Genomic DNA, 12,090 nt, shown 5'->3' on the forward strand with positions numbered 1-12,090 from the left:
TACAGACGAATATCTGTGTGCTTCTCTGCATAGGCTTGACAAACCCTCTCTAGATCGCTTACCTCGTTTTGTAGGAGAAATAGTGCAGGATGTGACGTGTGATGGGTGCAAATATGTTTTGCATTCTCTGCATTCTTTACATTGTAATGTTCCTTTTTCACACTGAATAAAAACCTCTGTTCTCAAGCAACCCTTTGACCTTATAACAGTTCTGTGCTTTGGATTTCTTATTTGAGTAAGTTCAAGTGCAATAGAAATTCAAAGTGCATTAGTAATAGAAATAGTAACAACAAAAGCAATAGCAATAATATAACAACACAAATAGCAATAATATAACTTCTACTTCTAACTAATAATAATATCAATATAAAGAGTAGGCATAATAGCAATTGTAATAGTAGCAGTAATAGTAACATTTAGTGTAATGCAAAATAAATAGCAACTGTTATTTTATAAATAACAGTATCGCATAACAATATCGTATAGTAATCACGATATTGTGATAAAACATTAATAGTAATAGCAATATTAATAGTAATAGCAAATGTTATTGTTAAAGAAATTATAGCCTTATAGTAATACAAGTGGTAATAGTATTTGTGATAGTACCAACAATAGCAAAAGTAACCGTAATATAAATAATTAAAATAAGTAGTAGCCTACTGGTTAGATTCATTTAATTAGTAATTATGTGTTGGGTACTCCAGTAGTGCAGCTACAATTTTATCTTATGACAGGATGCGAACGTTCAATACCTGAAGCTGAACAGATACCTATAAATACCTTTTCAAAATGAACAAGAGACGGAGTGACCTGGACTGGTGACACAAATGTTCCTTCATCTTCCATCCCCTCAATGAGTCCTTTATAGCTTCAAAACAAATTCATAGCACCTACACTATGCGTTTCTAATTCCCATTGTTTAATGAAGCATGAGTTGGACATTTAAAATAGGCCTCCCTTCTACTTATAGGCTACAGTAAATAAAATAATGGGAAATCTCAAAAGGCCCCTTTTTCCGGTAAACGCTGCCAGGATTCAGATGTTTTTGCTTATTTAAAACAGAAAAAAAGATCTATTGTAACAATGTTTTGGACTAAAATTATTGGGGTTTGTAATTACCCATATTCCTGTTTTTTGCTATTTTATAGTGACTCTTATTGACAGAAAGTAACTAGCAGCCCAATTTGTACTGCCGATTCTACTCCATAGCACCTCCTGTACAACATGCAACATGTTTTTATTAATTATAAGCAACTAGATATTCAAACCCATGCCGTGCTCCGTCATACTTCATTTCTATGCTTTGAAACAAATCAATGTGGAAATCTTTCACAGCCTAAATGCCTTCACTCAGATGAGGAATCTGCCTTCGAAAACTTCAAAAAAGCAGACCATAGACGAATCGCTGAAGGGAAAGTCAACAAAAGAAAGTAAACAACAAGATAAATCTTTCCACAAAAGGAAAACGGTTGTTGTATAAGCTTTCAGTGCACACTGTGAAGCAAAACATTTGACATAATGTAATGTGTGTTTTGGTATGTGATCCCTGGTCCCCTAATCCCTGGTTTTATTTGCACTCAGGTGAATAGTAGTTGTTTTAAAAGCAGCTGAAACAGCACCTGCAAGTTCCAGCCGTGATCAGCCTGAAAACAGTATGTGACACCCTTTCTCTACAAATGGCCTATTATTTTCTCCTCACTTTAAGTTGGAAATTATTTCATAAGAAATTATTTTTGTCTCTCTATAATTTTAGTGGACGATTTTATCAAAAGCCATTTGAGTGAATTTAGAAACAGGTTATTAAGGACATTTGGGAAGGAACCCAGGACCTTAAAGATGGGACAGGGACTAACTGCATCCTGCACCCTCTTAACATTGAGAATTTGCAATACAACAATGTGTGCTGTGTGTTCATGGCTGGTTTTACCTGTAGTTCAGCCTCATCTTGTTTCTGCAGTAAAGCGTCTTCCACATGGTGGCTTGCACATGTAACTATTATAGCTTCTTGTTGTTTCACGTTCTCAGGCTGTAAAAGTTCTCCTTCTTATATGATGATGATGATGATGATGTTTATTTTTCGTGTCATGCCTAAGGTGATGGTTGTCCTTTCCGGGAACCATCACCTTATCGTGCTGGAGAGGTTTGTGTGCCCCTATGAACCTCAGGGGTGTGTTGTCTGGAGCCTAGTGCTCCTGGTACGGTCTCCCAAGGCAAAGTGGTCTTCGGTGAGGGGTCCGACTAAGAATGGTTCATAATGCTTTAACAGCAAGTACAGTTTAGCTGAGTTGTGCCCTACAGCCCTATATTATTCAGATTGTAAAGTTCAACAGTATGGAGAATCCAATCATCGCAAATCCTATACTTCCAGTGGCGGGAGTCCGCAGGAATCACGTGGCAGATGGAGGAGCTGATCCCCCCATGGGGGGCAGTATGACGTCAGGACCCCAAACCTCAAAGGGAGGGTTCAGTCTGAACACAGTGACCCATCTAACGCACTCCTGTGTTGTCGGAGACCACTTATAATGCGAACCTTCAACGCAAACACAGTGAGATAAGAAGCAAGGCTGGCAGAGCTAGCACACTGTGCCGAGGAAGGGGAGTGGAAATCCTGGGAGTCCAGGAGCACAGGAGAGTACATGAACAGGACGAGATTGTGTACTGCAGAGTAGGGAGTTACTCATTCATCACCTCATCAGCATGGCGAAACGAGGCCCAGGCTGCAACGGGAGGTGTGGGCTACTGCTAAGTCCTCGAGCACGACAGGCTCTCCGCAGGGTTCACCAGCACAAAGGATCCAGACAGGATCTGGATCCTATGTGCTGTGGACAGGATCCTTATCGCAGACTTCGACTGCCACCCAGCTACAACCATCATGGTAGTGTACTCACCTACCAATGTAGCGCCAGTCGAGAAAGTGGAAAAGTTCTATGGGGACCTTAGAACAGCACTCTGGGATGTTCCGGCTCACAACTTCCTAGCAATTCTGGGGGACCTCAACGGGAGGCTCGGACCAGGGGATGCACCCATCACGTATCATGAAAGCACTAAGCACAATGGTGAACAACTTGCTGCCCTGCTAACGGAACACAAGCTACTTGTTCCGGATAGAGAATGGGCAAGAGATGGACCTTCCAGGACTGGGCTTCTGGTATGCTACGTCAGCTGGACTACATACTGGTAAGGCGCAAGCTGAGGACTTCGATCCTGAACACAGAGCCGTATAGTACGTTCGACTCTGTTGGCTCAGACCACAGAGTGGTTTCCATGAGGGTGCGACTGAGCCTGAGGGTCCCCAAGCCTAGCCTAAAGATCCACCTTGACTGGAAGACTTTTTCGGGAAACCCCGACCTCCAAGCCAGATACACAGTTGAAGTGAAGAACCGCTTCCAACTGATGGATACGGAGGAAGGGCCTAGCACAGTGTATGAGCGGTTTGTTGCAGCGAACGTGGAAGCAACCAGGGAGTGAATGTCCTAGACATCCAGAGGTCATGCACGTGCAATGGTGGAGGAGGCGCGACAAAGCTTTGACCGCGAACGGACCACAGAGAGTCCTGGAGTATTGAAAAAGGCCAAACAAAGACTCTTCAATACCTAGGACAAGATCAAAGGGGAGGAGCTGATGGAGAAGGTAAAGAGAGTGGAGGCAGCGCAGGTGGAACAACGGTATGGGGAGTCATTGAGGGTCATAAATGAGGTGAGTGGGCGCAAGAGGTCGAAGGAGGGCCAGGTAGCAGGCTGCAGCCCAGAGGGCAGAGTGACCACCTGGTGCACCCACCCGAGAGTGGATGGAGCTGAGGAAGAAATATCGGCAGTCCTAAGAGATCTCAAAATTTTGACGTCAGCCCCTTTACAATTAGCGAGCTTGCAGCAGTAAAATCCACCCTGAAGCAAGGGAAAAGTGCTGGGCCAGACGGCATTCCCCAAGAGTTCCTTAAAAACTGCAAGCTCGATGACATCATCCTGGAGATCTGCAACCTAGCTCTGATGGAAAACATCAAGCCCGATATGTGGTCTCTTTCCAACATCATCCCGTTGCCTAAGTCTGGAGATCTCTCAAAGCCAGACAACTACCGAGGCATCATTCTGACATGTATCATCGCAAAGATGTACAACCGTATGATACTGAATCAGATACGGGGTGCAATTGACCTTCACCTGAGAGAGAACCAAAATGGCTTTAGAGAGGGGAGAGCCACCGTATCCCAGATCCTAGCCTTAAGGAGGATCATCGAAGAGGTAAAAATGAACAACCTGACAGCAGTCCTGTGTTTTATTGATTTCAAAAAAGCTTTTGACTCAATACACAGAGGAGTGATGATGACCATTCTTAGGGCTTACGGTGTCCCTCCTAACCTACTTCTGGCAAAAGGTACCATGTATGAGGGCACAAGAGCAAGGGTGTTAACCCCAGATGGGGACAGTGAGGAGTTTGACATACTAGCAGGGGTGTTACAAGGAGACACCCTCGCCCCCTTCCTCTTCATTATAGTGCTGAACTACGCACTCAGGGTTAGTACATCAGTGGACGAGAGCTGGAACTCGGCTTCACCGTTACACTGAGGCGGTCTAGGAGATTCCCTGCCATAGTCCTAATAGACCTGGGCTATGCAGACGACATCAGCCTGATATCGGACCGTGTATAGCAGGCACAGGAGCTCTTGACCAGAGTGGAGAAGGAATGTGCCAAGGTTGGTCTTAGGCTAAATGCCAAGAAAACTGAGGTAATCACCTACAACATCCTCCCGGACAATCCACCCCTAATTACAACAGGGGGCATTGCTCTGAAGGTATTCAATGACTTCAAGTACCTGGGCTCATGGGTGAACTCATCAGAGCAAGACCTGAAAGTGAGGAAGGCGCTCGCTTGGAGGGCCCTGAATGGCATGACTTGTGTATGGAAATCCAACCTCCCTAGAAACATCAAGCTCAGCTTTTTCCTTCAGTCATTGCCAGAGACACCGCGAGCTTCCAGCAAGCAGGCTGGTGCTATGGGAACCAACACACGGGCATCGATCAAGAGGACGTCCCACACCAACATACGTGGACATACTTCTGAAAGACATGGGAGCAGAGAGCACTGGCGAACTAGCCAGATGCATGGAGGATCGAGAGAATTGGAAGCACCACTGGAGGACTTGTCTGAGGATGACCTAGAGATGTCACACAAGTGGCCCATCCCACACAGGATAAAAAGACACCGATATATCAACACAAAAAGTGTAGTACATAGACAATCACAATACACTATACAATACAATACATCCCCATAATGAACTTCTTTTACATCGACTTTCTTGAGTAACCTTAGTCGCAAATCATGATAAAAACGGACAACCCAAAATAAAATGAATTTCATTTTCAATTTCCTTGAGCGCACAAAAGTTACACAGTCTATTCTCCTCACTGGTGCCCAACCACTGGCCTGACTCAATGTGTAGAGAGAGTATTCCTGACCTTATAAGAATTCAGGTCCAAATCCTGTCTGTGAATGTACAGTATGAAAATCTGAATCAAAATCTGAATCAGAAATACATTTTTGTTCCCCTGGGGGGAATGGGGTCATGTTCCAGAGACTCTCATTCTAGAATATTAACATATCCAAGCATAGAACAATTCAAAGTATGAATGAATCTGTGCATTACACAACAAAAAAAACAAATATATAGGTCTACACTCATTACCAGCATATTATGTTGTTAAACAATCCTGTGACTCTTTTTGTTTCAGTGTCACCGAATGTATGAACCTTCCTTTGCTCTAAAAACCATTGTGGCTGTGTAAGGGCTTGTGTTCTTCAAGGGCAGAGTCGTTTCTGACATAGATGAAGCAATCCCAGCCTCTTAAGTAGGAGGCCTGCCTTTCAGTCCAACACTCTCATAATCACAGGTTCACAGCTCCGCAGGGGCCTTCGGTGGAGGGGAGGGTGGCAAGTCTTAAAGCAATCAAAGGGAAATGCTCAGAGCAGATACGATCTGGGATTGAAAGTAGCTGTTAGAGCTATTTCAAAACAACCACCTGAACTTCGGGGGGGTAATTCTAATTTTTCTGTTTGTCTGTTTGACTCTTTATTACCATAGCGCTTTGGAAATTATTATTTCCAAATGCTACTTTGTGTTGCAGAGTGTTGCAGAGTGTTACTGAGTGTTGCAGACACTCTATTAAGTCATTCAGGCAATAGAGTGACAATAGTGACTATAGGTCAATCATTTGTGTGAAAGCTTACATGTCCCTAAATTCAGAAGGTTAATGTTATTAAAATAAGAAAAGAGAACAAAACAGATTTTAAGTGATTGGGTGAATTGTTGTTAAATCAATACCAAGCACTTCTGGATGACACACAATTTTTCTCCATTGGGGTTCAATTGAAGTCAGAGTGTAGCAAGGTGTCAAAGTCAAGATAGGCCTTTCCATTTCAGATAAATTAACATCCGTTTTAACAGTAATCCCAAAGATATCCTTTTATCACTGTGGTCGCTCAAGTGATGAAAGGAGTGGAAACTTTTTATTAGTACCAGGCAAAGCCTGAAAGTCTCTTTCCCTTGATCTAGTCTTCAATTTCCATCTAGTCTATTATTTCCACGTCAACTTCAATTCGTAAATCAAAAACCCATCACTGCCGTTTCCCTTACTTCAATCCTCATCAAGCCACGGCAACAAGCTTAAAAGCCAAGTGCATAACCACAAGACATTTACAGCTTAAATAGAACTGCCTGCATGTAAAGACACAACTTATATATATTTTTTGTTGTTTTTACGTTCGTCATGCAATCTAATTGAAATAGCTCTGAGTTCAACCAGTTGATGACGAATGTCTGGTTGTTGATGACTGATCTATAGGCATCTATAGCAGTCACTGACAGATACCTTATAGCGCGGCAATTTAGGCTTGCGTGCTTCATCTTCCCTCTCCTCGCCTCAGGATCCCTACTTGTAACAACAGGCCCTCCATGGAGCACAGAGACAAGCGAGAGCGCTAGACAAATACACAGGCGCCACCTTGTCAAACTATTTACGTCTAGGGCTGGAGCCTGCAGCTTTAGGCTGTAGATCTGCGTTGCTCATCCATTTTGTAAGCGCACACACAGAAGGACCCGAGTGAACAGATACACATAGACACCGCCACCAGCCCAGCTGCCTTACGCCTTTCCTCTGGCAAATGCATTCAATGCAATCCTGAAATTATTTTGAAACTGCCTGGATGCCTTTGTGATTCTCAATGACTCTGGCTAATTTAGCTCCTAGGACACAGTACAGTGCTGGGATCAAGTTTTGTTCCCTGACTAATAGGCAAAAATTGACCCTGCATAGAATTAATCACATTAATTAATATTCATTCCTTATTATTCTCTTGGTATTGTTTGGTGTTGCATCATTGCATTGTTCCATTACAGGGTTCTGACTCCTCAAGGCATCGTTTTGAATCCTGTGCTCCGTTTCCCCACCGAAGCAGCATTTAGAATGCATTTCCATTGAATTGTCATGGTTTCCCCAAAGATTCTCAAAGGTTTTCGCGCCAATATGGCCGCTATAGGTGGATAAGGTCTAGCGTCAGTCATGTGTTAGTCACTCCCCGCTATATGTTGTGTTGGTCAGGAAATAAAGAATTGTATATGTTCTTTGCAGATGACACTGTTCTACTCTAGTAGTGCTGCATTAATCCAAATCCATATGGTCACAAGAAAAAGTGGGTCTTACCAGGTCAGTAGCCAGGGTTTGAAGAATAGTGAGGTCCGAGGGGGGGTCGTTGTTAGAGGTAAGTGTCTTATCACCAGCCTGATGGATGAGGCCCCTGTTGTTTGGGCCCCCAGGAGCTGGTGAAGCACACCACTGACCCCACAGCAGAGGACAACCTGTGCGCAACCCTGGACAGGGCATTTTTGTTGGGGAGGGTGGGGTTGTGCTTAGCGCACGCACCAACTGATTTCTCAAAAAGGTTTGCAACCGCTGCCTTGTATACAGTTGTATTTAGTCTCACATTTTATTTTATATCTCTAGAAAAATGACCTCATAGCTGCCTATGGGCATGGGTCTTACCCTCCACGTTTAAAGACTACAGACCAAGCAAGGAATCCGGATGGAGGCCTGGGATCCCGGCTCGCGACGCACTGTGATATGTATCGCACGAGACAGGCATTCGCCACCTACATCACAAGTCTCTGTTATAAACTCCCGCAAGACACTCATGTGTGATGGCTCTGCTCTCTGACGTGACACCGACGAGACGGAGCCCTTTCAGAGAGTCTCTGATCCCCTTTCAGATGAGCCTTCAGATGGGCCCACAGAGGCCCCCCTGCTCCTCGGTGAGGCCATCTCGCTGTCTTCCCCCGGGGAAATATATACCCTCCCCCATGTATGGAGCCGTGCCTTAACACGCTGAAATGAACCGCCGTGTGCAGCCCACCACCGTGTGCAGCCCATAGATATTGTGCAACAGCTAGGGAGCAGAATGTTTTCTTTTCCAATTTCTTTTTCTAGAACTATTATGGCAAGGAAAGAAAGGCATATATAGGGATAGAACATTAAAAGGCTTGGCTTGCTTGATTCATATTTTATCTATTTAAAACCAAGACCCTATGATTGAAGAATTCATTATCTGATTTGGAAACCAAAAAAACGATTCAAAGCCATGAAAGGGAACTTTCAATGGTGTGCAAGTAAGCATGAACTGACCTGGATTGGAGGAAAGTCCTGACATCAAGCAAATACAAGTTGTGGTCAAGAGGAAAAAAACAGCAATGTGAAGTGTCAGCTATGAAGCATTGTCTATCCCCTCCCTTCCCCCTTGGTACAATGACAGCCATATGATTGTATAACCAGGTAATCTATGGATCTATACTCTGAAGGCAGGACTGACAGCCTCTGCATGGCTCTACTATCCAGTATAATTACTGGGAATATAGTCGCTTATACTTCCCCCATAGGTTTGAGTTTGTGTTTTGGGGCAATTAAGTGAGTATGTGTATTTAGCACATATGCGCAGCGTGTAATTAAACATAAAAGAGCCATTGAACATGTTTTTTTTTTTTTTTGAGTGTTGGGAAATTTCTCAAGCCCCAAAGGTTGAAGTGGATTGGCTGTGTGGCAGGTATAAATAGCGTCTATCAGTCCATCTCGCAGTCAAAGTAGATGAATGTGTTTTACCTGAAGCATTCATTTTCCGCTGTTCTTGTCAAGAGGAAAAGGGTGAGATATGTTACTTTGTATGGAAAGATTGTTTAATGTGTATGTTTAGCTTGTGGAGCTAGAGAAGTAATTTGCAAGGTGCAAGTTTCAATTTCTTTCCTTTTTCTCTCTTTCTCTCTCTCTTTCTCTCATTCACACTCACTCCCTTACTTTATCCCTCTCTCTGAATCTAACGCACACACTCACGCGTACACACCTTCACACACACAAACTTTCTGTTCCTCAGGAGAAAATGGGGCCGCTGTTGCTTTTGGTCTGCATGCTGGGCGCTACGCTCGCAGCTCCTGTAAGTCTTTAATATTTTTTTAGAAGTTAGACTGTGATACCTCTTCAAACTCTTTTGAAACTTGAAACTCAAAATCTGTCAATCTGTAAATGAACACATTTACAGATTTACACACATTTTTATATTTAGTTAATTAATCAATCAATGTACTGTTAAATGTTTCAGAATAATTTCAAATTCTTCTTTTCAGAGCCTTAAACTCTTTCTCCTGTCCCCAGGTCCCGGAAAGTGGAAGCAATGAGGTATATTTTCATTCTATATTTTTTGTCACTTTTTTTTATTTTGTTTCAACTACTCACAACCCATTCTGTCTGGGGGCTCTGAATGGCTCTGGATGGTGTCGCACTGTGATTGAGTTCCTGTTGCCTAATAGTCCGGTGGGTTCCTGTGGAATATTCCCAGCAGGTGGCAGCACATGCTAATGCTGCCCTGCATTGGATGGAGATGTACCGGAGCTCCCTGCAGCTGGTTAGTGTCTCTGTTGCACTTATCACACACACGCACACGCACACGCACACACGGGTTCACACATGGGTTGAGCAGTGTAAACTAGAGCAGCATAATAAAGGCTCAGGATACCGATGGAGCTGATCTGTCTGTCCAGGAGAAGTTTCTCCACCTGATGCGACGTGAAGGAAGAATATGGAAATGATTTGTTGCTGTCTGTTTCGTTAAGGGAGCAGTAGCTGCAGGGGTTTGTCTCTCTGTGTCACTTAAAATAAACTAAAAAATAAACGTAGTCCCTCATAAACACACGATGCCGTGCAATGAATCAGTAACTAGGCCTATTGATCGCTCTAATTGTTGTTTTTTATTCAACTCCTCAGGGTTCCCCGATGGAGGAGCAAATGGTACGAACACGGCACACTTCACCAGGCTAGACTTCAGACTGGATGCCTAGACTCAGCTTAGTCTGTGCTTCTATGGGCCTTATTCCCCTACCAGCCAATCACTCAGAAGCCCCACCGGTGTAGCACTTGGAACCAAGATGGCTGCCCCTATGTGAATAAGGCCCATAGGAATGTCAACTTATCAAAACATGACATCTTCTTCCTTTATTTATTCAGATGGGTGACGCACCTGCCGCAGACCTTCCCGCTCCTCCGGTCAGCGATGACTCAGAGGAAGAGGAGGTGAGCACTTCTCAACACAAAACACTTTGTTTTTATTGTTGCAGATTTAAGAGCTATCATTTGAGCGTAATATGTTTGAAATGCCATATCCATCCATCAGCTATAAGTGAGTGAATTGCCCTGTGAGCAAGACTGCTTCCGGTTTATTTCTGGGGAAAAACTATTGAAGCACTTAAAAGCACCACTAATTAATGAATTGCCTTTCTTTCTCTCTCTCTCTCTCTCTCTCTCTCTCTCTCTCTCTCTCTCTCTCTCTCTCTCTCTCTCTCTCTCTCTCTCTCTCTCTCTCTCTCTCTCTCTCTCTTCCCTCCCTTGCAATTTATTTTTAAAACTTTTCTATCAGCAGCTTTAAGTTAACCTCCCTCGTGTTTCCAGGAAAAAGCCGCCGCCCCCAAGGCAGCCGCCGCCGCCCCGCTGAACTCGGAGGAGGCTGGCGAGGACGGAGCCGAGGAAGAGGAAGCGGCAGAGGCGGCCGAAGCGGAACCCGCGGCCGAGGCGGAACCCGCGGCCGAGGCGGAACCCGCGGCCGAGGCAGAACCCGCGGCCGAGCCCGCGGCCGCTGCCGAAGCTGTTGCCGAGCCTGCTGCCGAAGATGCCGCCGCTGTCGACCCGGCCGTAGTGGAGGCCCCTGCCGCGGAGGTAGTCCCAGCCGACGCCACTCCCGTGGTGGAGGCGGCCGCGGTGGAGGCTCCCGCGGTGGAGGCTCCCGCGGTGGAGGCTGCAGCAGTGGAGGCTCCCGCCGTGGAGGCTGCCGCGGTGGAGGCTCCAGTGGTCGAGGCTGCTGCGGTGGAGGCTGCCGTGGTAGCGGTGGAAGCGGTGCCAGAACTGGTGGTACTAGCGGGTCCCGTGGAGGTCCAGGCTGGGACAGCGTAATCGCCCCAGTTTGTCACCTCAGTTTCTCTCCTACCGACCTGAGTATTATATCTCAGTAGGCCTAGGGAATGTTGATAAGTAGCCTACTGACGGCGACATTGGTCAGGTCACAGGCCGCCTGTGGTCAGACTGATGTTTGTTTCTTATGTCATTTCCTTGATGATGTTTGTGATGATTTGTGAAAATAAATATGTGGTGGCTGAATGCATCCATTCATCAGGTTTATTGTATTACACTTAAAACGGATCAAATTGATTAAAAGGTAAACATTTACAATAAGGGTACAATAATGAACTATCAATCCAAATAAGTTAATGCAGTTATAAGCATTATCTAACAATAACTAGAAGATAATTAACTTATTAACGATAATGGTGTAGTAATCATTACATGGTGTTCATGTTAACTAAGTCAGTTATTGATTTATACTTTTTCTAATAGCACACAAATTAATATATTTGTTATATTATATTTAATGGATTACTAGACCATAAATTAACTGTAAATAAACTGTAAGTTCACGTAACTCATATAATGGTTAACCTCTTTACCCTTATTGTAAAGTGTTACCGAATAACAGATTACTGATCTTTTAGCAATCCTTAAACAA

General features: G+C 44.3%; 2 protein-coding genes across 2 annotated transcripts in view; both read left to right on the forward strand.

Annotated features, from left to right (window-relative positions):
- scpp5 (secretory calcium-binding phosphoprotein 5) overlaps positions 1-31 on the forward strand; it is a 3,568-nt gene extending 3,537 nt beyond the window's left edge. Inside the window, exon 11 of the mRNA XM_079730906.1 lies at positions 1-31. This exon is cut by the window's left edge and continues 264 nt beyond it. The gene's annotated coding sequence lies outside the window, so the exon portion shown is untranslated.
- Positions 32-9,384: 9,353 nt separating this feature from the next.
- enam (enamelin) lies at positions 9,385-11,487 on the forward strand. The gene is made up of 6 exons (XM_079730905.1): positions 9,385-9,474; positions 9,693-9,716; positions 9,877-9,942; positions 10,302-10,325; positions 10,542-10,607; positions 10,983-11,487. Exons 1-6 carry the CDS (start codon positions 9,421-9,423, stop codon positions 11,478-11,480), a joined length of 732 nt encoding a protein of 243 aa, XP_079587031.1. The 5' UTR covers positions 9,385-9,420; the 3' UTR covers positions 11,481-11,487.
- The last annotated feature ends 603 nt before the right edge of the window (positions 11,488-12,090 follow it).

This window comes from Pollachius pollachius (genome assembly GCF_949987615.1).
Source record: "Pollachius pollachius genome assembly, chromosome: 2".
Lineage (NCBI taxonomy): Eukaryota > Metazoa > Chordata > Actinopteri > Gadiformes > Gadidae > Pollachius > Pollachius pollachius.